The sequence below is a fragment of the Pundamilia nyererei genome, unplaced genomic scaffold, assembly GCF_000239375.1.
Source record: "Pundamilia nyererei isolate P.nyererei 1_Seehausen unplaced genomic scaffold, PunNye1.0 scaffold00137, whole genome shotgun sequence".
Taxonomy (NCBI): domain Eukaryota; kingdom Metazoa; phylum Chordata; class Actinopteri; order Cichliformes; family Cichlidae; genus Pundamilia; species Pundamilia nyererei.
The window spans coordinates 1-26,424 of NW_005187538.1; the positions used below are offsets into that span (position 1 = coordinate 1).

The 26,424-nt window shown below is 38.1% G+C and overlaps 1 protein-coding gene across 1 annotated transcript; it reads left to right on the forward strand.

Annotated features, from left to right (window-relative positions):
- Positions 1–1,282: 1,282 nt before the first annotated feature.
- On the forward strand, positions 1,283–23,301 carry LOC102208280 (DNA damage-binding protein 1; the record flags this gene model as incomplete). The annotated part of the gene is made up of 13 exons (XM_005744007.1): positions 1,283–1,390; positions 3,779–3,986; positions 4,251–4,346; positions 4,709–4,820; positions 6,928–7,051; positions 8,667–8,831; positions 9,368–9,462; positions 12,218–12,388; positions 15,221–15,330; positions 16,102–16,271; positions 19,816–19,918; positions 20,643–20,766; positions 22,921–23,301. Coding segments are annotated over 13 exons (1,670 nt in total), but the record flags the coding sequence as incomplete, so codon positions are not given.
- Positions 23,302–26,424: the final 3,123 nt, after the last annotated feature.

Genomic DNA, 26,424 nt, shown 5'->3' on the forward strand with positions numbered 1-26,424 from the left:
TGTGTATATATATGTGTATATATATGTATATATATATGTGTATATATATGTATATATATATGTATATGTATATGTATATGTATATATATATGTATATATATATGTATGTATATATGTATGTATATATATGTATGTATATATGTATGTATATATATGTATGTATGTATATGTATGTATATATATGTATATATATGTATGTATATATATGTATATATATGTATGTATGTATATGTATGTATATATATGTATGTATGTATATGTATGTATATATATGTATGTATATATATATATGTATGTATATGTATGTATATATATATGTGTATATATGTATATGTATGTATATGTGTGTATATGTGTGTATGTATATGTATGTATGTATATGTGTGTATACATATACATACGTGTATGTATATGTGTGTATGTGTGTATATATATGTATTTTGTAGCCTTTTCTTTTTTTCTTTAGGTCACGAGCAGTTGTCTAAGCATTTCACTGCATGTCGTACTGTGTATGAGTGTGTACGTGACAAATAAAATTTGAATTTGATTTGATACTTGAAGGAAAGCTTGTGCAAGAGAGAGTACAGGTTGTGTTGAAGAATAGAGGTAGTTTTGCCACTATTTTTGCCTTAATACTGTCTTTCCATTTATGTTTGGACATGTTTCAATAAATCATTGCACATATTTTCCTAGCATCCCATAAAGAAATAAGGGGTAGCTTGAGACGTCTGCACAGTACTGTAATACTCAACATGTTGACATTTTTAGATCTGTCAGTGGAAGCAGAATTTCAATACTTCGTCCCACTCCTGCCCTTAAGCTATGTTAGCTTTGTTACATTGATTGTGTTTTAGACCTTCTATGCATGTCCTTCAGAGTACATCTTCATGTTTGAACTTTAATCATTTGTCCTGCTCAGCTAAAAATAATTGATGTACATTTCCATGGAAATATGTCCCCCTTTTCATTTTGTACACTTCTATCTGAACAGTGGTGCTTTTTGGTGAGTCAGCCAATAAGTACTTAATCATAGCCAAAGTTGTATTGATGTAACTGGCCTGCAGTCAAAGAAACCGGTGTTTGGGAAACTGAGCAAAACTGAACTCTTTATATTTATCCTGAAGCATTCAAATGCTGTTTCTTTTAAAGTTACCACAGAGTCTGAATAAACTTCATTGATTTTTCTGACGGAGGTATTTTTACAGACATTTATCACTTTAGTATAGAACCAGTGACTCTAGAGTACAGCAAAAATAAATCACTTGTTTGTGTGTGTCCTCAGAAATCATTCCTCGCTCTATCCTAATGACCACCTTTGAAGGGAGCTACTACCTGCTGTGTGCCCTGGGAGATGGAGCACTCTTCTACTTTGGTCTGGATCTGCAGACTGGTAGGTCCTTCTCACTGTTACCGCTACAATCTTTAGACAAGAGCTTCTCAGACTTCTCCAGACTGATGAGGACCTTCAGGCTGGGCCACAGGCTGCTGTCTGTGAGCATTTTCATTTTTAGTTGATCATTTCTTGTCGACTTGCGTAACTGCCAGCACTATATTTGGATGTGTTGGTTCAGAAACTCTACTGCCTGAAGAAAGCTGTGTTATAAGTTTGATTGAAAGGCTGTCATTGAACTGTTAAAGATTTTCAATGTGGTAAAGGCAGAAAAAAGCAGCAGTTTCACAGACAGGACCAAGGCAGCCTACATCAAGGCCAAATGTGGCCAGAAGAATAGAAATATTAAAGGGTCTCTGACATGAGATGGATATATTTAAATGGAATTGTAAAAGGAGGACTTGAGAGTGAGACAATAAATGCTTTTCTGTGTTTAACCGTCTGCTTTTTGGTCCTGAAAAGATGCTGTGCAGTTCAGTAAAGTCCAGTGAGTGTTTATATGTGCATTAGCTAATGTTACGCACTGAGGACTAGCAAAGACTTTCCACTAATTACCTCGGTTTTCATTTAGTATGCTGCATCATTCACATCAGATCAAACGAATTTGACCATGTTATAGAGAAAGGGCTCTCTGGTAGCTTGCTTAACATTAATGTAGTATTTCTGATATTGCTAGTTAAAATAAAAGCTGCTTAGGCTGGTAACCTCTGGATTTTAGGTCTCAGGCTTCATGACCACTTCATCATCCTGCACTTTCAACATGTTAGTATTTCCTTCTAATAAACATTCCCTGCCTGCTAAATGCTCAGCTCTTTCTAGTGCATAATCTCTGAGCCCAGAATACGACTGGATGGTGTCACTGAAATGATATCATGCAGTCAAGATACCCAGTTGAGGTCATTTCAGTAGTAAAAAAAAGTAAATTTAAAAGCCCCAGAAGACATTATACAACTGTTATCACAGGCGGTGCAGTCATTTGATGCAAATGTAGTTGAATAGTCCTGAACTGCTGCCAGACGAAACTAAAACCGATTTTCAGGTGTCTGTTTTTGAATTTTAAATAGCTGCATGCATTATCACTGTCTGATTTACCCAAACACATCTGGCAGTGTTTTACAGCGATCTTTGTAAGTTTTTGATTCTTATTCTTTATTACTGTATTAGAATGAATGTTATGTAAGTCACAACCAATCAGAACATTTAAATCCATTAATGCCTCTTAATCAAGTCTTAATCTGTTCTGCCTCTACAGTGAAATGTAGGCATGTGCTGAGATGTAGTCCAATGGGGAGCCAGTTTGTTAACGTGTTCATTACTGATTGTGGAAATTATGAGGTCCATTAAAGTACAAAGATACATTTTTTTTTAATTGCTCGTTTTGTCAGACCAGCAGTTCAAAGATGCCATATTTCATTTACAAACACATCACAAAGATTCCCCTGGGTCACCTGATCCAGGCCTAATTTTAAGCTTTGTTAAAAAGGACAGTTTTAAGCCTAATGTTTCCACAGAGGAGGGGCGTAAAAGATGAAGGCTCTACCCTCCATTATAGTCTTATGAAATTTGAACTACAAATAAGCCAGTAGTTTGAAAGCGAAGTACTCTGTTAGGATAACAAGGTACTATGGGGTCTTTAAGATATGATGGGGTCAGGATTTTGCATGTGAGGAAGATTTTCTATTCTTAATTTAACAGGGAGCCAAGGCAGAGAAGCTAAAATGGGAGAAAAATATGCTCTCTCTCTCTCTCTAGTCCCAGTTAGTACAATCACTGTAACGTTCTGAATCAGCTGATGGCTTTTCAAGCTTTTAGAGTGACCAGATAATAATGATTTACAACAGTCTGGAGCTAATCAATGTATAAACTAGCTTTTCAGCCTTACTTTAAGACAAGATTTTTCAGATTTTATCTCTACGCAAATTAATAAATAATTTATGTGTGTTCATATAAATATGGTTCAGTAATTCAGTCAAATTAAAGGCCAACGCCTGTGCAGGTTATTCTCTGTATACTGCTGTTATAACTACTGGCTGTACAAAAGATAAAGAAAAAACTGAATGGAGCGGTGAAACGTAATTAAAGCAGATGCTTTTATTCAGACCTCATGGGGCCACTAAATGGTTTGGTGAGCATTAAAAGCAACGTATACAAGGAGAACACAAGGGCAAAGCATTAATACTTAATGCCAGCGAGATCAACAAAACTACCAAGTTGAATTTCGTGAACCCCCTGATAGAGCATTTGCTTTGGCAGAGGATGTGCTCTCAGTGCGTCTTTCTGGGTGGCTTAAAGGAACTTGGCAAAAGGCTCTTTTGACCCAAATACGGATGTAGACCCATTTCTCAAGCTGTTTCAAGTCTGTGGTTTGATCTCGTTTCCTTTTCCTAGGTGCCCTAAGCGAGCGTAAGAAGGTCACTCTTGGTACACAGCCCACTGTGCTGAGGACCTTCAGATCCCTGTCCACTTCCAATGTCTTTGCCTGCTCTGACCGACCCACTGTTATCTATTCCTCCAACCACAAGCTGGTGTTCTCCAATGTCAACCTCAAGGAGGTCAATTATATGTGCCCACTCAACTCTGAGGGCTACCCCGACAGGTCAGCAGCAGAACTTTTCTTCCCTTCATATTTTATCAGTGTGTGGTTTTATGGGAAATTCATCTGTTTTCTTTTCTGTGCTCTGAAGAGTTGGTAGCCGTAAGCCCTTAACGTCTTTTGTTTTGATCCTCTAGCTGACAGAGCTGACTCAGATGTAGTCTCTTTTGATTACAGATGCATACAATCCCACTTTTTGATTTGCAGATAGTGGGTGTATTTTGCCTCTTTTCTCGCCCCTTACTAATGCTGCGTTTTTCATCACAGTTTGGCTCTGGCCAACAACAGCACTCTGACTATTGGAACCATCGATGAGATTCAGAAACTCCACATTCGCACTGTTCCCCTGTATGAATCTCCAAGGTCAGTCAAATATTGAGTTAGAACTGAACTTGAAATGAGCATTTCACATCCGTCATCTGTACAAATAATGCTGTTTGTTCTTCATGTTTGCAGTGCCCATTTGTTCTAACCACTTTCTCACACTGGTTTTGTTACATACGCTGGATCATTTTTTGTCATTCTTTTTTCCCCAATCTTTTAAGTGATAGCCATGGCTTAATATCATTTGATAAAGGCTATCAGGTTAGGTTATTGATAAGGTTATGTTATCAAGTCAGAAAACACAAAGCAGGCTCCCCTAGGTGCTTTTTTTTCATCCTGTTTACCCATTTGCTCTTTTCATATTCACTAACGTGTTTCTATCACTGTCTTTTCTCACTCAGACGGATCTGTTACCAGGAGGTTTCCCAGTGTTTCGGAGTTCTGTCCAGCAGAGTGGAGATTCAGGATGTGAGCGGCACCACATCTGCTGTACGACCCAGCGCGAGCACTCAGGTGCGGTACCTCCCTGGTGTTTGGATGATAAACACCACAGGGCTTGTTTGTTCTGCACTCTTATCTAGCCAGGCACACTGACTGAGAATATTGTTCATAAAATGAATCTGTGAGCTGTCAAGACGCCAAATGTTTTGTCTTGTTTGTTACCTGCGAGGACCACTGCAGCCCAAATTTCTCAGCTGGGAGTCTAAAATCTGACTCCTATGGTATTCAGTGTTACACTTTGCTTAATCACAACCTGATAATTGTAATCTGAGCGTAACTGAAGCTGTTACAGTAAAGGGTTTCCTGTTCAGAGATTAACAATACTGTATGCAAGCTTTAAAAGGTTCGAAATGTTGCTATGTTGAGTTTAGAAAATCAGAAAGTAAATGTGTTTTTTTTTCTTCTCATGTTTTGATCACATCTATTTATTTTAGAATGCATTAATGGGAGCTGTTAATTAAACACTAACCTAATAGCATAATTGAAGTAATCAACTACTGAGCCATTGTCAGGTTTGTCATAGAAATCTTTAGCATTTTAAATATACAAATTAGATAACAACGGGTTGTTTCTGGCTTTCAGTGTAAAGAGAAAGCATGTTGTACTGGCTGGAGAACAGCAAATCATGGTATCTATGTTCAAATGTGATGGTAAAACGGTATAATTCCATAACATCTGCCTTGAGAAGAAATAAACTTGTCAGTAATTTTTTTGGCGGTGGTGGTGGTTCACATGAGTAAAAAGAAACAGCAGGTGTTTAGTATAGAGTGCAAGCTTTAAGTCAACATGTAACACATTTCAGATGGGAATTTCTCCCACTCCTCTTTAGAAAAACTCTCTAAATCCTGCAGGTTTCGTGACTGCCACTTGGCAACTCGAAGCTTTAGCTCCTTCCTCCTTTTCTATAACATTATGGTCTGGTCACTGGCTAGGCCTCTAGACCTTCATGTCTTTTTGCTTTAGCCACTCCTTTGTTCCTGTGGTGGTATGTTTTAGGTCCTTGTCACGGTGAAAGAAAAAGGTTCTCGTCCTTGATTTTACAGTTCGTAGCCCCATCCATTGGCTACTCAGTGTACTGAAGTTATCCTGTAAACTTATGAGATAAACAGCCCTGAAGCATAATGTTTCCACCTCTGTGCTTGACTGTGGGAATGTTATTCTTTAGCTCATAATCAGTATTTCCTCACAGCAGGTTGAGCTGGATTTTGATTTCATCTGTCCGCAGCACTTCATTCAATCAGATCAATTTAAAATTTGTTTTTTGTGTTTCATTTTTGGTTGATATTCTGTCTCGCCCCATTAAAATAAAACTGCCTGTATGTAGTGGCAGTGACCATATAGGCGCTAGGGCATGCATTTAACTACGCATCTCATAAAAATAAAGGTGACAAAAATAATGTAGTAGCAATAAGAGTAAATGTATGATGTCTAAATGATGATTAATAGGTTATTTTCTAAGTCTAATATAAAAACATTAATTTTTATTTCCAAATGGTGCAGGAACCCTGAAGGATTACAATTATTGTTAGAACATTTGTCCTGTAAAGCCATTTAGAAAGCAGCAGAGTGAATGAATGAGGAAGGATTAGGGCATTTGCTTTATTCCATTGTCATCTCTTACTATTGCTCACAGTCAAGCTCAATTTATCTGGTTAAAGTTTAGAGTTCACATCAAATTTTAACAACAGGGAACATAGTCAGCTTTTGTTTAATTTGTTGACACGAAATGCAGATGACGACTTTTTAGCTGACAAGAAAGAAAAAAAAAATAGTAGAATGAGACTTTCAAAGGGATTCTCACATGGAGAGCTAATCAGAAACGTCCACACTGGCAGTATGTGTTATGTCCGCTCAGCATGGCTCTTTATCTTCTCCAAGGGGACAGGTGTATACTTTTATTTGTGTTTGCATTTACTGCCAGAGCGCCTCTCACATGTGATGACCAGAATGATGTTTACCTGATTTTAAAATGCTGCACATCTGCTGCCACAGATGGTGCCGACTGCGCTGTTCACACAGCTCATGTTGAAATGGGGATTTGAATTGTTTTATAAACCTGTGTTTGGCTTTGTCTGCCCTTCTCTTGCTTGTTCCATCTCATAAATCTGCATCCTTCTAGGCTCTCTCTAGCAGTGTGAGCTCCAGCAAGCTCTTCCCCAGCAGCACTTCTCCCCACGAGACTTCCTTCGGGGAAGAGGTGGAGGTTCACAATCTGCTGGTTGTGGATCAACACACCTTTGAAGGTGAGACAGCAGAATATATATTTCCATTTGAGCTAGGAGCATATGATAGTAAAGTAATGTAAAATTGTTGGCAATATGGTGCATGGTCATCATTTGCTAATAAAAGTTGCTGTTTTCGTTTATTTAATCTTATTTTCTGCTTAAATATTTGTGTTTTTATGGTGGGTTTTTTGTGTTCTATGATTGTAAAAAGGTTCATAAAACATAAATGTTTTGGCATTCTGTATCTAAAGCAAACCTCTGGCTCTTTATTAAATAACTGAATGATTTTTGGGAGTCATGCAAACAGTTCAAGCTGAATCCCAGGCAGGATTTCCTTCAGTCTGTTTTGCATTGCAGATTTTACTGCACCAAGCCTCTTTTTTTTAAAATACCCAGACATGACCATCCCCACATAAATTAGTGTATGTTATATGTTAATAATATGTAAATAAGGGACTAGCTCAGCACACTGTGTCCACATCCCATTCTGCTTTATTAATGTGCAATCAGATAACTGCTTATTTAGATGTTGTGAGTTTTCCATCAGATATGGAGACACATTTTGATGCATTAGGGTGCAGATCCTGATTTGTATGCAGTTATATTTTATTAATTACCTCCACCTACACTGCCTAGGTTAATGAGCAAAAGCAGCAATAAAATTGAAAAATTTCCTCTCTAGACAGGTGCAATAAAACTAAAAAGAGAGCGAGGGAGGTTAGAAATTATGCCTGTCTTCATAGTATACAGATGCAGGGGATCAGCCCGGTTTGCTACATTATTCTGAAAATCTTGTTCAGCTTCACACATCAAAATTGGCATTAAACACAAATGGGGGAGACAAAAAAAAGTACAATGGGCCAAGAACAATCAAACAGACCTGTATACAAGCTGTAGGCAATCCTCCATCTTGGCTATAAAATATTTGGATGAGAAGACAAAAGCATGCTGTCTAATTATGAAGCCATCCATTAACAACGAATGGAGAGCTGAACTGGGCGAATAATTACCAGACGATGTGTAGGACATGTGTTTAAAATAGCTCTACTAATGGATGTATTGTGCAGTGTTATACAATTACTGCACGACATTGAGTCCAGTGTAATGTGCTGCTGAGATTGCAATATTCAGATAAACCTGAGCTCTCACCTCAACGAGATAAATCTGATTCAAAAGAAGCAACGTGAGAGGATGGTAGAGGGAGATCTGGGCAGGTGTGGTGTGTTTGTTGATTTTCTGTTGTTTATACAGTATCCAGCGGCACTGCTTTTCAATTAGATTGTGAACTGAAAAGAGGTTCACATCATGGATATTATCTCTAGATTTTTAGATGCTAACAATACTAATAACATCTTAAATAATTTAAAAATAATATTTCTTAACTGTTCAAGTGGACATTGTGTGTTGTGAAAGGACATCATAACAGCGATTGCAGTAGTTTTTCCTCTATAGTGTAGTTAAAAACCTGCTTGGCCACTCATGCTTGCCTTGTCCGACTTTTATTGCAATGTTACAGTGTTTCCATTTGTGAAGAGATTCATTCTTCAACTATTAACAAAAACTTTAAATTCAAGTAACATTCTCCTTGTTTTACATTTCTAACAAAGTCATTTGTATTTTGTGTATTTGTCAGTTCTGCATGCCCATCAGTTCCTCCCCAGTGAGTATGCTCTCAGCCTGGTGTCTTGTCGCCTGGGAAAAGACCCGTCTGTGTATTTTATCGTCGGCACCGCCATGGTGTACCCAGAGGAGGCTGAGCCCAAGCAAGGACGCATCATTGTCTTCCACTACACCGACGGTCAGTACCCAAACATTCTTCAGGTTTCTCCATTTGCAGCAAATAAACCTAAAATCACTTTTCTGTCTTGTTCTTCAACCTTTATCCCATTTGCCTTCTCAGCCCGGCTCATTTCGCCTTGCTCTCTTCATCCTTCACCTGTTTTCATTTTCTCCTCTCCACCCTCTGTCCTGTATTTCACGCACGAACACTTTGTCCTGCCACGCTCCTGTTTCCCTCCTCACTTAATCATTTTCTTATCACTTCTTATCAGACCACCCTCCTCTCGACACTACTGATTCTTCTCATTTCCTTTCACACTGCGCACCTCTCAAGGTGCATTGCGTGCCTTTCGTTTATCCTCCTGCAACTCTTCATTTTGCCTATCCTCATTCTGAACGCATCCGTCTTCCTTTCTTCACTTTTTCCCACATCTCTCAGTAATTAAGCAGTAGTCACTTTTTTTTTGTAGGAGCTAGTTTAACTCAACCTTTCATGTCTAATGCTTTGAAAGTTAACACAAGACTGACTGGGAGACACTCTGCTTTTTCCTCCAGGTAAGCTCCAAACCGTTGCTGAAAAGGAGGTGAAAGGAGCTGTCTACTCTATGGTAGAGTTCAATGGCAAATTCCTGGCCAGCATAAATAGCACAGTAAGTGGACATTAGTATTTTTAGCTGGTCTTTGAAAAATCTTGACTTTTTCTTATAGTCATGCTTGAAGACCTGAAGAAAAAGTGCAGCTTGAAGGTTAAATTGTTTTAATTTGTCAGATTCTATTTTTTTCTTTTACTGAAAAAACTTGCTTGCACAATTAAATCTTTACTTTCGGCCCTTGGGAAGGTGCCTGAGTCAAGTGCACCTCCATCACAATTGCTTTTCACTGCCCACGTCACAATTTACCATGTGGTCCAGAGATTAAAAGCAGCACCTCTCTATTTTGCTTCAGTTTTCTCACCATGTGTCGAGGAAACTGAGTTATGAAAAAACTGTGTTTACTTTTATACTGTAACTGACCTGGCTCTGCAGATGCTCAAGCTTCCAGCTAGAGAAACTTTCACTTGGATCCTTCATTTCACCTTAACGTGAAGAATAGCTGCATATTCTCTTCCAAATAGTATGTGAATATATAACATTTACACTCTAAAGTGTTTATTCCTTAAGCGTACTTTTGTAAAACTTCTTTGTATTGTGCTGGAGAGACATCAACTGAAGGTGACCTGGGACCAGGCTGTACTTTCATATAATATGAATTTGTAGCACAAGATGGAGCATTGAATTAATATAACATTTATGTAGGCGACCAAAATAACACATTCTCATGTCCGACGTTGGAATGAGGAAATGAGAATAGACCTAAAGATAAACATTTAAAATAAAACAAAACCAGCACAACACAACCATGGATATAATGCTGTCCCCTAGTGGTGAACGTTTTAAATTTGCAGAGGTTAGATAGTGGTGTGAAAAAGTGTTCGCCCCCTTCCTGAGTTCCTTTTTAATATTTGTCACACTTTTGAGAATTTTGTTTTACTCCACTGTGTCAGGCAGGTCCTAATTTAAGTGATTTCTTGATTGAGAACTGGTGTGGCAGTAATCAGGCCTGGGTGTGGCTGGAGTTGATTTATGTTAAAACAAGGGGGTTAACTGTTTTGCACAGGCCCATGTAGGTGTGGATTTTTTGGCCCTCAATAAAGACCTTCATTAAGAAATGGCATTTTGTTTTTATTATCTTTTTCTTATATTTAATTTGTTTGATGATCTGAAAAATTTAAGTGTGACAAATATACAAAACAAATACTTTTTCAGTCAGACTGGTCAGTGTGCTTCATTTAGTCCACTTTCAAGTGATTTGCATGTTTTGACTTTCTTTGATTGTGACAGGAAATGACTGCCTCCTTAGCAGTTTTTCTTCAATATCTAAATCATTTGATCCCACAATGGATGAATATGAGGATTGTTTGACATACAGTGTGAAAGAAACAGCCTCACTCCCCTATCTTTTGTAATACCACACTCATTCACACTAAGATATAGATAGATTAAAAGGATTAAAAGCTAGAAAGTCATGTTTATCCAAAGATTTAGTGATGAGTTTCAGATATCTGAAACTCATCACTCACTGCAGCTAACTTTCCACATCAAACTTATCTTCTAGCTCCCAAAGATAAACAGTGATTAAAGGGTAATCAATCCTGGAAGCAGTATTAATTTTTCTTTATGGTGACAACCTCAGTAGAGCATTATGCAAAATGTTTGGGATTTTTTTACTGGACAATTTTTCTTATTTTTTCTTATCTTTTTTTGTTTGTTTGTTTGTTTTTAAACTACAGAGTTTTACACTTGGATCTTTCTTTCTGCACCTTAGTGTCTTTTAAGCACAACACTCTTTATTTCTGCTCAAACTTGATATGGACAAACAAATAATTAAAATTTTTTCTGGAAATTTATGAAATTCCTGACTAAAGTAGAAATGTTGTTCCTATATTGGACTACAAGCTGAGTGGAGTCCCCTACTGCAAAGACAAACAGTCAAGAGTCATTACTGATTCAGATTGATTGCAGCGTAGGAATACAAAATAGATCGAAGTGAGACTGTGATTGTTTAGAGACGAGCGACCTGTGCAATCACCTTGTGATCAAAATTGGTGACCCAGAGGTTGAGGATATTGCATGGTGATTGCAGCTACTTGAAATTTGATGTAATCACTGGGCAACCATCTTTTTTTGGTTCTCTTTTTTCGTTTTTCTTTTTTCTTTTGTTTGTTTGTTTGTTTTCTCCCTCTTAGTAACTCTAGTACAGCTGAGTAAATAAAGTTTGAAAATGTTTATTACATTTTTAAATTATACTCAACTATAAAAAAACAAAGAAAAAAATAGATCCGAAAGTAAAACAAAAAAACGTTATTAAATGAATAAAGGATGAAGTTGTTTTGTTTTTGGATTTCTTCGTTGTTGTTGTAATGTAAACTTTTTACATGTAGTTACATTTTTTGAAATAATAATAACAATAGATGAAGACTATAATGATAATAATAATCATTCCAAATAAAACCGACTAGTCTTTGTTCTATTGAGTTTACCGTCATGAGTAGAAATTTGGTCACAGAAATCTACCTTGATTTTTTTGTTTTGTCAATTGCTTGACTCAAATTAATTTAAAAAAAGTTGTTAGCTGGTGCAGACAGCATGAAACTGCGAGTGTAATTAGCCGATTAATGTTGCAGCTTATAATTCACATACTCAATCAGCACCTCGCCTTCATGCTCACACACACAATCTGGAGTGATAGCATTGTGGAAGTAAAATGTCATACACTTCATCAAACATGGCTAAAGCTGATCACTGATGCTTTTATCTTTGGCAGCTTGACAACCAACAATTATACACACTTCTTGTTTTGTTTAAGGTCCGTCTGTACGAGTGGACGGCCGAGAAGGAGCTGAGGACCGAGTGTAACCACTACAACAATATTATGGCCCTTTACCTGAAGACCAAAGGAGATTTCATTCTGGTGGGAGACTTGATGAGGTCCGTTCTGCTGCTGGCATACAAATCCATGGAGGGCAACTTTGAAGAGGTAAGAAGAGAAGGTTTAATATATCAAACAAGTTGGTTTGTCTGTACTGAAAACAGCTGTGAAAACACAAATTAACCTTGAGTTTCATTCAAGGCTGCTGGTTTTGAAAGAATTTTATTTTATTTTTAAAGACTTTGGTTTAGTGTCTGTTTACCCACATTTGCATGTTGTAACTTTTCTCTTCAGGGTATAAATGTTGTTGTTGTGTTTTTTTAATGTCTACCACGCATAGCCTCATACCTCCCAGCCTTCTGATGAGCAAAGTGTTCAAATTGATTTGTGGAAGAAAGATACAGAGATTTGATGATGAGTCACGCATCCTATTGTGTGTGTGTTGTGTTGTTGTGCTCAGTGTAATAAGTCCTGGGGACCAAAAGGGCTTGAATTTATTTAGAAACAAAATATACCTTCAAGTGCCTTAAAATTTTAGATGGAAAATATTATCTACTTACATACCAAAGCAAGTATAATCAATATTTTACAATTAAAATAGATAATGTGTTGCACCTAAAAAGAAAAAGAAAAAGTACTAAACTCTGTAGTTTGCTGTTGGGAGATAGAAAATCTTTAATTTTCTCTGCCAGCAGCTTTGGTTCGGTGGAACAGGCTGTTTGTTTTGGTGTACAGTGCTGTATATTTCTCTATCTGGCCATCAGGACTCTAACATCATTCACAATAACACAATCAATTTGATATGTGATATTAAAATGTCGTATTGTGATATCATTGCTATAGCTGTGGCATACATTTACACTCTAGTGCATGGACTAACGAGACAAGCCAAGGCGTGTGTGAGAGCAACAGCCACACCTGTCAGCCTACAATGACGATTTAGTATGTAAAACAGGAGCTACTTATACAACCCAGCGCGACAACATGCAAGAAATCCATTCATGCAAAACGAGGAAACAACAAATGTGTTTCAACACTTTAGGTCAAAGCTGTCCAGTGCAGCTTGGCTACAAAGAAGAAGATGCTTGCAGTTGGTGATGTGGGATGTTTTAATGTGATGGTGTTGGGCCGCTCCTGATAAGTTAAGCAATTTAACATTGTAACTTATCAGGAGCTGCCCAACACCATCTGCTACTAGGGCTGTGCGATATGACCAAAATCTCATATCCCGATATAAGAATTCTATCGTCCCGATAACGATATAAATCACAAAAATTTAACATTTTCTGTAAATTCTGTGAATCTTGGGCAGCTCGACTTGCGTGAAGTGTTTCCAGCTGAGCGTCCTTTAACCGGAGTCGAGTGTTTTAACCGATGCATGAAACTACACATTTTTAGACATAAGTTGTAACGGCCGCCGTTTTCTTTGTATTTATTACATGGCGTGCTGCGGGTTGCCTGTTCTAACGTTTGAGTCTAAGGTTTATTTTTTAGCACCTGGCGGCTCTTTTTTACTTCTCATCCGTAAATAATCTGCTCTTTCACGTGATTCAGTTTATTTTGAAAAGTCTCAGCAGGATCTTGAGCTTTATTGTGAAAGGTTTATGTGGAACATAAACAAGCGGACACGCGAAGGTGTTACCGTCGCTGTTGCTAACCACAAGGCATAAAAACAGGCGCTTGTCCGTCAGTAGTGTGGTTATATTAAATATATATATAAGAGAAAGAGAGAAATTAATATAATTAATATAGCCACTACAGTGACCATCAGAACGATGAAAAAATATTACCGTAAACAGTTTATTTTGCGACACAACGAAACAAACGATAACGTAAAATGAAACGATAGACGTTTTTATATCGTCATCCAATATATATCGTTATATCGAACAGCCCTATCTGCTACCATGTTAAATTACTTAGTGTTAAGCATTTACTTTATTTTCAACGATTTCCTGGGAAAACTAGCTACTCAAACTACTTTTGTGCTACACCTGATTTATGTTGTGTCACTACTGTTGCACTATATTGTTCCTGCTGCTAGCAACTTGTTTCAGTAGATTCACACTTCAAATTAGGAAGTGTGTCATCAGGGACAGTAGCTCTTTGGAAGAGGCTGGAAAATGTCCTTCATTTATTTACACTTATAAGTGCTGCTTCAGTTCAGTTTTTTTTTTTCTACATTGCCAGAAATATCATTATCACACCTTTCCTGAAATATTTCAAGATAGATATTACAGTATAACCCCTACTGCTCAACACCAAACAGAAAGCAGCGATAGTTTGCAACTAGCTTTTGAATGTAATGACACATTCAACAGATAAACAGCTAGATATTTACCTTAGAAGATAAACAAGATTAAAAGTAAATATTGGCCTTATATTTATCTGTAGTCGTGTGAACCTGTATTCTTTGTAATGATCAATAGGGGTCATCTTAATGTGTTTATCATCTCAAACACTAATTTTCAGTCATCTTTAATACAGCACGGTGATCTGCTTTGCCAATTAGACTCATATTAACAGTAAAATAGATGATAAAGCATTGTTTAGGGCATGTTTGGCTTATTGCTGGAGTTGTACATGATCTAGCATCCTTCATTTAAAATAAGCCAGTGAGCTCACAGTGCCAATACTTTGAGTTATATATAGTGTCCATCATAGACCCAGTTCAGGATCCTCTATGCGCATAATCAGCATGAATAGAACAGATTTGAAAAGCATTTTTCATGCCTTTGTATTCAAGGACATTTCATGTTGCTCGGGGCTTGAAACATAAAAGCAGTATGTTTGGAGTCAGCACTTCTTAGCTCATAGATAATGCAGTATCTACTTGGAGACAAGTACCACCTTTGTTTTGCCCAGGACCTCTCTGGTGTTTACTGTTTTCTCTGACATATCTTACGTTTGTTTGTTTTGTTTTTTTATTATTTGCTTTAGATTGCCCGTGACTTCAATCCTAACTGGATGAGTGCAGTGGAAATTCTGGATGACGACAACTTCCTGGGGGCGGAGAACGCCTTCAATCTGTTTGTCTGCCAAAAGGACAGGTGAGGAGGAGCTGTATAAACGGTGCCGTGAGTAGTTTTGCACATTAACGTGAATGATTCCTGTAAGCATTACGGCCCCATTACATTTTCCATTGAAGTCAGCCATCAAAAAGTTTGTGTCAACTCCAACATTTATTCACTGAAAGCAGTATCATCTTATTATGAGGGTGTTTTTTACCGTGAGTTGCACGGTACTTTGTAGAGCACCATCACTGGAGTGAATGTGATGCAGCAGCAATTGTCCTTGCATTTGTTTTGGAAGTTATCTCAGCGGTGAACTTTTAGTCACTCTGCTGCCTTTCTCTCTTTAGTAATTCTGCTATAAAACAAGTGTTGACTTTAAGGAAAAGTAAGAAAGATGTGATCTGGAAGTGAGTGTGCTACATTTATGTCCCAGCTTATTATCCGCCTTCTACATCAAGCTGGACCTCTCAATGCTTTTGACCTTTATTTTTGTGTCACATCTCTCTTCCTGTTGCTCTCCCCCGTTTCTCACCCTTTTATCCATTACTTCTCTATCATTCTCTGACCTTTTCTAACGCTTTTAATATCTCTGCCCCCCTTGCTTTTTGTTTTGTTTAATCGATCAAGTCTGTCCCCCAATAATTTATTCTCCCTTAACATAATTTTCTCTTTGTTTTTGCACTTTATTTTTTCTCTCCTGTTTGCTCATACATCAACTCTTTTTCTCACATGTTTTATTCTTTATTGTTTATAATCCCTCACTCTCCACCTTTTGCATTTCTCTCCCACCGTCCTTTCTCCGGTCAGTGCGGCCACCACAGATGAGGAGCGTCAGCACCTGCAGGAAGTGGGGCTGTTTCACCTTGGGGAGTTTGTAAATGTCTTCTGCCATGGTTCGCTGGTGCTGCAGAACCTCGGCGAGAGCTCCACACCCACCCAGGGCTCAGTGCTCTTTGGCACGGTTAATGGCATGATTGGTAAGTGCACTGATGACAAATGACAAATTGCTGTAAGCCTACAGCCAGTATTAGTTAGCTTAGTTTAGCTTAGCCAGTATTAGTTAGCTTAGCTTCCCAAGACTGAGAAGAGGTGGAAACTACATGCCAAGTGACAAAGGTAACAATATTTAGTTCCCACTGCCTCTCAGTCTACACAAAGACAAACGGTGCACTGTTTCTTGGCTGGTAGTAGGAACTTCCTACTGTCCACTGGTTTCCTTGAACTGAGTGGAGGCTCCCAGCCAAGTAACTTTTCAGCATGTAGCACTCCAAAACTTTACTTTCACCTTGGCTTTTGTCCTGGTCAGACAAATGAGAGATAATTTGTTAATTAGTGGAAGTGACGGGAGGTAGATAGTTTTCAGAGCCAGGCAAGATTTATCCCCGCCCTCCTTGTTTTTCAGCCTTTGTGCAAAGATGCACTGAGAAGTCAGGGGCTCCAGTCATCTAACTGTTGGCTAAATCTGATTTTTAACTGCTGAAATTTCTCTTTTAGCATTACTTCACCTATCATTAGTAATGTCCAGTTTTATAGATTAGCATGGATTTATTTGTAGTAGCCACTGCTGGGAGTTTCCATCGTTATTCAATAGAGGATTGATAGCAGGAGTTATTCTGTGGTGTAAGATGTAAATAGAACAAGCTCATTTTAACCCTGTGTTTAATTTTAAAAGATAATAAAATGAAACTGTTTTTGGAAATACAGTTCATTTTAAATTTAATGCTGTCAAAGGTTAGATGTTGAGCACTTTATTGAATCTCTCTCTTCTTCTTCTTGCTACGCTCTTTATTGATGAACTGAGGAGTTGCTGTAGGTTTAAGAGAGAAATCTTCTCTCTTACTGGCTCAGGTGACTGGTCTGGACAGGCCAGTTTATAGCACCCAGGCTCTTTTCTTTTCAAGCAGTAAGGCGTGCATCATGAAATGCGCCAGAAAAGGACACGGTCTAAGAGGCAGCATTTTTTTTCCTCTCTTTTTGTTTTTAACCAGTTCTAGTGAGATTCTCAATGTTGATCTTTTCACCTCTGTGTTTTCTGTGTTTTTGCTGATCAGCATATGTAGATGAATAATGAGAAGAATTATACAAGTCTTTAGAGTTTTAATTTAAAAAACCTGGTTTCTCTTTCTTACTTCTTTCTACTGTTTTGAAATGTGATATGATATACCTTTATTAGTCCCACAAGGGGAAATTTCATAAGGCTGCCGACCTATTGCACGCAGTGGCGGCGCCGTGATATTTTAAGACAATAGCAGATTATTACAGCCAGGTGGTTTTTATGTTTTACAGAGCTGCATATTTTTTGTTGATCAAAAGCTTCAAAACGCTGCCTCCATTGCTCAGGATAAACCACAGGTATCCCTGTGAACAGTTTTCTAACAGATTAGGTAGGAAATTTAAAAAGAAAATAAATAAATAAATCCGGTGAAAAATCTCACAATGACAGTCCTTTAGCAAATGACTGCTCTGCAGTGCTACAGTCACTGTCAGTGTTTTCATATTCCTCAGGCTAATTAGACGGTGCACAAATGTCTCCAAAGCCATTTCTTTAAAACTAATGTTTCCATTTGAGAAAGGAATAAGAAAGGAAAAGAAATCACAGTTTACACCTCATTACTCAGATTAAAACTAGTAACTTTCATCCTGGCAGTAATGAAGGCGGGGATGAAAAACGCGGAGCACACAACATTCAGACACAGCAGTATTTCACCCCTTGGTCTCCCAGAGCACATAATTTCCCCTCAGCACTCTCTCTGTGACTCCTGAAAAAGTGTCAGAAGAAAGTTTAACAGGATACGAGCATTTCCATTGTACGCTCCAGTTAAAGGTTTCCACAGGAGCTGGTAAACTAAAATGAGCTTCAGTGTCTAATGAAGATAAATACCTCTGCCAGGGTTATTGCTCTGAGATGTTTTGATTTATTAGACATTACTGGAAAGAAGCTGCAAGGCCGCAAGATTATTCCAGCCAGATAGCAACAAACAAGCAGATAAACTTGCAATAAACTTGTTGAAAACGGATAGTAGGTAATCTTAGATGGGAAGATTATTGTGATCGATTGAAGTAACGCGGGAGAGTCCATTATTTGGGAAAGGCAGAGCTTTAGGAACAGTCTTTCAATGCTAAATGTAAATTCTAAATCTTTTACTTTTGTTATTAGTCAAATAGAGAATACTGGATGTTAGTATTTTCTAAGGAGTTGCGGAGCTTAATCAGTGTGATGAAGTTTAAAATGTTTTATTTAGTTTTTTTGATTCACTTTTAGCTAAACCTCCAAAATATGTTTTGTTCTAGCATGAGGCCAAAATGAATAAATTGTAGTTTTTATCTATTTATTCCTCTCGATTTAATTTTTTCCCCAACTTCACATATATATTCTATCTAAAAATTTCTGACTGTTTGTTAAACAAAACAAGACAACATGCAAATGATGAGCCATGAGTCAAATTTACATACAAGTTCCTAGAAGATCAGCAGGAGAAAATGCATATTCATTGGTTTTTTTCATCCAGAACTGTTGATGCAGAATGTGGTATTTGGGTGCACTGAGTTGCTGGCACTAATCCTCCAGTGGAAAAGGGAGAAGGAGAGGGTAGACTGATGATCAAAGACCTTTCATTAACCCTCTGATGAAGAAAAATAATGTCGCATTTTTTTTCTGCAGCTTTTATTTGGAACACTTTTATAGTCTCTCTGTTGCTCCACATCAGTCACAGCAACACAAAAAGCATATTAAATAGAATTTACTGTTTATTGACACATACGGCACAGGCTTCCATCACATTGCCATACAGCGTATTCACTTTAGCATTTTTTATTAAACATAAAAGCGTTAAGTGCCTAATATCAAGTTGTTGCTCCAAGTTTTGTTTTACATTTTTATTTCTGACATTTCTCAGTCAAAGCTAATCAGATTAATAGATGATTATAGTAGTTAGTTGTTGCCCTGCTATCCTCCAGGCTCATGTCCCAAAGCACTTTCATGACTTTACAGACACAGAAATAAGTTCTGCATTGCACATCAGTGCAACTCTTTGTTCACAAGTTGCTTTTTTTTTGTTTTGTTTTGTTTTTTGTGGCAGTCAGTTTGAGTGCACATTACTTCCCCAGAGCGTTAGAGTAGCCCACTCTGTGTGCCAGAACTTTAATTTGTAGCACAGAGAAGAGCGCACCACTCCCCCAAAACCGTGCGACTACAATATTTACAGCACAGTCGGTCTCAAAATGAGACCGTTTGGAAATCTTTTAAATTATTGAACTATTGAAATCATGCTTCTTTACACCCAACATAGTCCCAGCATACAAGCATGAAATTTGTATTAGGGAGATTGCAGTCACACTAATGATCTTTTGATTTATTAATTATACAGCTGTTATGAGTTTATTATGAATCTAGTCCTTAAAATTCTTCTCGCTGATGTGAACCCAGAAGTATTTCCCATCTGCTGCAAAAGACTGCCGAGGTGAAAATCTGTAACGCCTCCATTGTGTTTTTGACTAACGTGTGCGTGTTTGTGTGTTTAGGTCTGGTGACATCCCTGTCCGAGGGCTGGTACAGCCTCCTGTTGGACCTGCAGAACCGCCTCAACAAAGTCATCAAGAGCGTGGGAAAAATCGAGCACAGCTTATATCCTTTTTACTTTTATAGTACGCTTGCCATCTGTCAGAAAGATGGAGGTGAACTGCACTGGCAGCTGTGGTTTGAGAAGCGAGAGGAGTAATACTGTTTTCTTTTAATTCGCTTTGATTTGTTTGATAGATATTTCAAGTGTGCAAAAATTTGTATTCGGCTCCACAGGCTTTTGTCTCATCATTTGATTTGTATTTACAGCTTAAACTAAAGCAATTTAGCAGTTGGCAAAAGAAGTCTTTTGTGACTTATTTTATCATTTTTAAGCTAAACTTGAGCCACTTCTGATTTCTCTGATGTGAGGTTTTACTGGTTGCATTGATCTTCTACTGACGTACTGCGACGGCTTGTTTTTAGGTTTTAGAGCGCTGGTCAGACAAAACTAAGCTTAAGAAAATCTCCTCTGGTTTTAGGAAATTGTGATGGGCATTTTTCTGTTTTTTAGATTTCATTGATTTGTCCAGGCATGTTAGTCTAGATAATACATTCCCCAAAGTATTATTAAGCATTGCACAGTTGTTATGGATTCAGCAGTAACGTGGTGACTCAACCAACCTTTTCTCTCTGGTCTTCTGAGCAGTGCTGCTTTTATTAGACTGCTTTCTCACTATAGTGAATATCTGTTGACTCGGCCTGAGGTAAAGTGTGCGTTATTGTACCGAAGGTGCTGTCCTCAGGCGAAGCAACTGCCTTGTATTGATTTTCCTTGACTGCGCTGCACCTGGAGGTCCTTCCACACGGAGCGAAAGACGGAGCAGGCCACGGGATTCATTGACGGGGACCTCATTGAAAGCTTCCTGGATCTCGGCCGGGCAAAGATGCAGGAGGTTGTCAGCACTCTGCAGGTAGGAGCTCATGTCCGTTCGGATCTACATTTAACCAGGATGGTTTTCAAGTGATGAGTAAACATTGTTACAAAAACATACCAACAGAGGTCTCTTTAGAGTCCGCTTGGTGTTTTTAGTGTAGTGATAACATGTTGTAAAACAAAATAGAAGTCATTATTCATCCCAAGCCAACAGTTTGTTGATGACTTTTCCCTTTATGACCTCTAGTTGAGTACAAGAAAGAGTTGTACATCCCTCGGTACTGTCATCACTGATTACACATAAAGTGTGGGCTGGCCTCTGCAAATGATTAGTCAGTATATTTAAGAAAGACATTAAACTTTCTGAACCATATGACTTTAGTCAGATTGCCTTTGTCTATAATTGCTGTTTTCCATCCGCCTCATTTGTAAAAGCTCATTGTTTTTATCCCACCAAATCTTTTCACTTGGATTCAAGTCTGCTAACTGAGATAGTCAGTATGCTCAGGATCCCCGTCTTCCTGGAACGTTCAGTGATTACCAAGAGAGCATCAGTTCCTCACGACAAACATTGCCAGCGCTTGCAGCTTGTCAGATTGGCCTCGTCAGTCTTATAGCAGCTCTAGTCCAATCTTAAACCGCCTCCCAAACCTCTGTCTTCACATCTCTTTTCATATTTAAGTTGTATTATGTTCAAAAGAGCAGCGAGGCATCAGGCCCGTGCTTGTTTAGTATTTAGCTTACAGCCTGTCTGTTCCTGCCGCCATCACTTTCTCCAGCACGTACCTGCCAGTAATATGGAGGCTCTTTCTCCACAGTTGTTTTGAAAGTCTGAGGCTCCTTCGGGAAATTTTACACTTTGTTCCCGGGTGTGCAGCTGTATCATAACTTTTAAAATAGGAACTTGAATTGCTTTGGAAATCTTGCAGGCAGTGCCATTTTGGTGTAAAGAAATACTTTGTGTTAGGTTTGTGAGACAGCTCTCTTCTCTATGGCATGTGTACTCAGCTCGAGTGCAGAGATGGACTTGCATCTATATCACTGAAGTAAATTCAGTGTTGTTCCCTCTAGTATAGTTGCATATTGTTATTAGTAAATTTCAAGTGAACAAACAAATATGAAAGCTGGTGTAATAACTGAGGTTGACAGAAGCCAACAGGTCCAACCGGAGCAGCTGGTGAAGAAGGATGCAGTTTGTATTTGTGGTTTTTTGGCTTAAAGCGACGCTGAACTTTGAATGACTCTTTGGACAGTTTTTATTAGCTGACTGGGAACTGGAAATAACATTCATAGCAGAACAGGTGGAAAAATAAATATTGGCAGATAAACAAATAACAATATACTGCTTTGTGTGTCTTCTTAGCCTTACTGCGTTTAAAAAAAAAAAAAAATTACACTTAGCTGATAAACAAAGGCTGTTCCCTGTTTGCCTCCCGAGAGCAGCCAATAAAGACAGTCCAAAGTATTTGGATGGTTTGTTTGCCAGGAGACGCCTGTTTAAAGCCAGGGTTCTGCTAAAGTTGGATCACTGCTATAAAAATAAAATATGTTAGCTGCTCACTGGTGTCTCTGTGCAACTAAAAATAGGTACACTAAAAACTGATTGCATATTTGATATAAAAAATTAAGCCTGCAACTAACAGTTTCTTGTTTTGTTTTTCAGCAGCCTAGCATCTTAATACGCTAAAAAGCCCATTAAAATCTCAGCTTTATGAAGCTGAAGTGATGCCATCACATTTACTCTGTCCAAAGAAGACTCTGGAATCCAGCCTTATCCATTTTAGTCATTTTCGGACAAAAAAAAAAAACATAGTCCAAGAAAAAAATGTAATCAGTTCTTTTGTGTTGTTTGCTTGCACTTTCATTGAAAGCCCATCATTTAAATCCCAGTAGAAAGAAGTTTCGGTTCACAGCAGGAAAACCCAAGAGCCTCTACAGGCAGCAGAAAGTGATGAAAAAAATGACACGGATTAAGTGCAATCATATAAAAAATAATAATAATAATAATAGATAAATAAAAAAATTGGCAGAAACTAAGCGTTGAGTAATTTTTTTCAGAAGCTTTTTAGATCATTTCATGTCCACTCAAGTGAAATAATAAATGCAGGTGAAGGAGTGAGGCTGAGTGGCACTGGGGGGGGGTTTGTCTCAGTATTGGAGCCTCATAGCTCCAATTGTCATTCAATTTCAGATCGATGACGGCAGCGGCATGAAGCGTGAAGCCACAGTGGACGAGGTGATTAAGATTGTAGAGGAGCTGACAAGGATCCACTAGTTTCCAGTGGCATCGAGAGCCCCGCCGAGCGAGGGGACGGTCCCGAGGCGTAGTGAAGACGCTGACGAAGGGAACGGTTTGGTTTTTTTGCAGATATGTAAATAATTATAAATAAACAATGTGCGCATGGTCATCTGCCAGACTTCAATAATTTGTCACCTGTTGAGACCCTGAAGGTGCTACACGATGACTGTAGCACTCTTCATTTAGACGAGAGTCTCCAGGCAAAGTGCGTAGCATCCTGTCTGAACAACAGAAAGACCGAAGTGAAAACACTGGTCTGAGTGCGTGCGTTTGTTTGTGTGTGTGCGAGTGTGCGTGTGTGTGTGGAATATAAACAGGAAAAATCCAGAGATTTTCCTCACACAGAAGCTGTTCTCTGGGATGTTTGTGACAGTTTAAGGTTAGCTGATTGTCTACACCCCACCTTTTAAATGTGACTGCTTTACAGTTCCCAAGTTTATTCGTCAAGTCTGGAGTAAACTTGCTGTATGACAAAGAAAATAAGATAGATTTATAGATATTTTGTCTTTGTGATGTTTTCTTTGTTAATTCTAATAAACTTTGCTTTAGTACTCTTCACATCTTTATCTCCGGTTCTTGATTGTTGTCCAAACTCAAGCCTTGGTGCACTGCATCACTCGAGGTTACCGCTGTCAGTAATTAATGTAAAAGTCAATAATTAGAGTTACTCATGAAGACTTCTGCATACTAGTTTAAACTTCTTGCTTTTCATGGAGCTCATCTGGATTAACAAATCTAAAGTCTCTGCAGCTGATAGGTTTAATATGAGCAATTTACTTGCAAAGATGTAGACATCCCCATTGTCTGTTATTTGTGGTTGGTGCTAACTGATAAAACACAATTATACTAATAAGTTCAACTACCCATATTGAACATTACATGCACTAAACTGCATCATTTTGACATGTTTATCTACAGTTTAGCCAAAGTGCTGTGATCCTGCTGCTCTGAGCTTTAATAACTAAGCTTTAATTAAATTGCATTGGGCTGATGATGCAAACAGTTTGGATTCCAGCTTTTAAAATGGGAAAATGCAATTTCTTTAATTTCATTGTTTTGTTAAAAAGCGATAAGGAATAATCAGTTGAGATAAAATAATAATATCTTCAACTGAGTTTTTAAACAAATGTATTTAAAGAGCAGATTCAAGATGAATCACAAAGTGCTTCACATCAAACAACACTAAAACAAAACACGAGACCGGGACTAAAATACCAGGATATCAGAGATTAATAGATAGTGCTGCTTAATTGTGCACATTGCTAGTACTTTTTACCTGAAATGGAGGGTTTTATAGTGCAGTATAAATACTTATAATTATGTAAAGAATCTAAAAATGTCACTGCTCGGCTGGCACGGCTCTTAACGTACAACTTTATAGCCTCTTTATTCAGGCGGCACTGTTTTTATTTAGGTTGCAAAGTTGAGTCTTTTCCCGTTTTTATATGTACAACTATTTAATATTCTTCCAGAAGGTGCCCTCTACGATCTCTGCAGTCAGCCTCGTTCATCAAATTAATACAGCTCCTTGGGTTTTATTTGCAGTTAATGCTGACTCGCTACTGTCAGCACCACAGCAGCAGTGAACTTGCCCCCCCCCCAAAAAAAATAAAGAAAAATTGGTTTAAAAAGTGTTTCTGGGACAGTAAATCTGTTTGTGTACCGAGCACGCAGAGTCTCATCTGTGTTTCTTTATCAGACCTGCTGAAATTCAGAATGCTGCTGTGCATTGTATTCTCAAGCATCTCATTAATTTATGTCGTGTGCACATTCCTCTTCATCTTCAGTAAACAATGTCAGATTGGAATAAAGCGGCGTCTCCTGTTGAAGGTATCAAAGGTCTTACAGATGGAAATACTGCTGGGCTGACTGTGCGCACCAGCCTTTTAGAAATGATTCTCTCCACTGAGATTTTGAAGGAAACTGGTCACTGACTGGCAGCGAAAGTCCACTGCCAATTCTCCTGAGCTATTTTTGTCCCACTGTCACCATCCAAAGGCATTTTTGCTCTGCTTCTGCCTCCATCTTCACACCCACTGTACTCTGAGTTCACTGGAGACCTCTGTACATGTCACAAAGAAATCAAATTAGAGTGCAGACATTAAAAATAATACGTCAACTCAATATTTGTACCCGTTTTCACTGATGGGGGATTCAATTTTCTGTGATGGAAACTCATATCACTCTGAGTACTGCTGCTTTTTATTTTGTGTAAGTCACATGTTGTAAGTTGTGTGTATACACAGTACACTGATGCCTTACCAAGGACATACCAGAAAGCAGGACACAGTGACAGCCCCCTATGTAACCGTGTATATCACAGCATTCATTCTTAATGTTAATGCAAGGTTTATAAAAAAGCACTCCAGGCAACATTGCTGTAAGATATTAAGCTTTAAAATGGTTAATGTGGCGCTTTGACCCAATGTTTTGTTCCACCGTTAAATAATAATTCCCCTTGTAGATCTCCAAGGGTGTGTCCATCCTCAACCCGAATGTTAACAAAGCGGTCAGCCCTCACTAAAAGTTTAAAACACACAAATATATTCTGAACTATTATGTCTGATCTTAAATATTTTAAGCCTTTGCAAACTTGCTTGCTTTCACATGTTATATTAAAATACATTTATAACATGAAATATTCAGGACTAAAAGAAATAATCAGCCCTGAGGTTCAAGCGAAAAAACCAAAAAAAACATCGCCATGCATTTTTCATTGAAAACTCAGCTAATCCCTTTCAGACAACAGGGCAAAAAAAAAAAACCCTGAAACAACCAAGACTCTAACGCTTTAAGGTGGCTGTGTAGAGCCCCATGGCTCATTGTATTTAGTAACTGAATGCAAGTTTTAATGATTTGTTTATGTCTAAAATCTGTCTCACTTCATCTCAGTTTATATTAAATAATGGAGGCTTTAACCCCCAGCTGTTTCCACAAAGCCTGAATAATTACTCGCTTAAAACACATTTAAGAGTTTTGGAAATCTGTCACCATTAAACCATAAAACTGAAAGCATGACTACGTACAATGGCTTTGCATGTTTTGACAGCAAGTTCACCCCGTTTCCACAGAAAAAAAGCACACACTCCTTCACTTCTAAGGTTTAATGTATCAGGGCACATTCAAACATAAATTATGTAAAAACAACTTCAGATGAACAACAGAACATGACATACCACACCATGCCATGACTTATTTAACAAAAATTCATCCAAAATTCAGAAGTGCCGTGTGAGAAACCAAGTAAAGGAGGTCAGTTGGAGCCAGGTGCTGCTAATTAAATGTCTCTTATTAACTGATCATCAGCTATGTGAACGCCTTTAAGAAAGGAGACGTGTTAGCAGTTTCCTGGATTGGAGTGTTTGGGTGTATCTTAACATAATGTCAAGAAGGAAA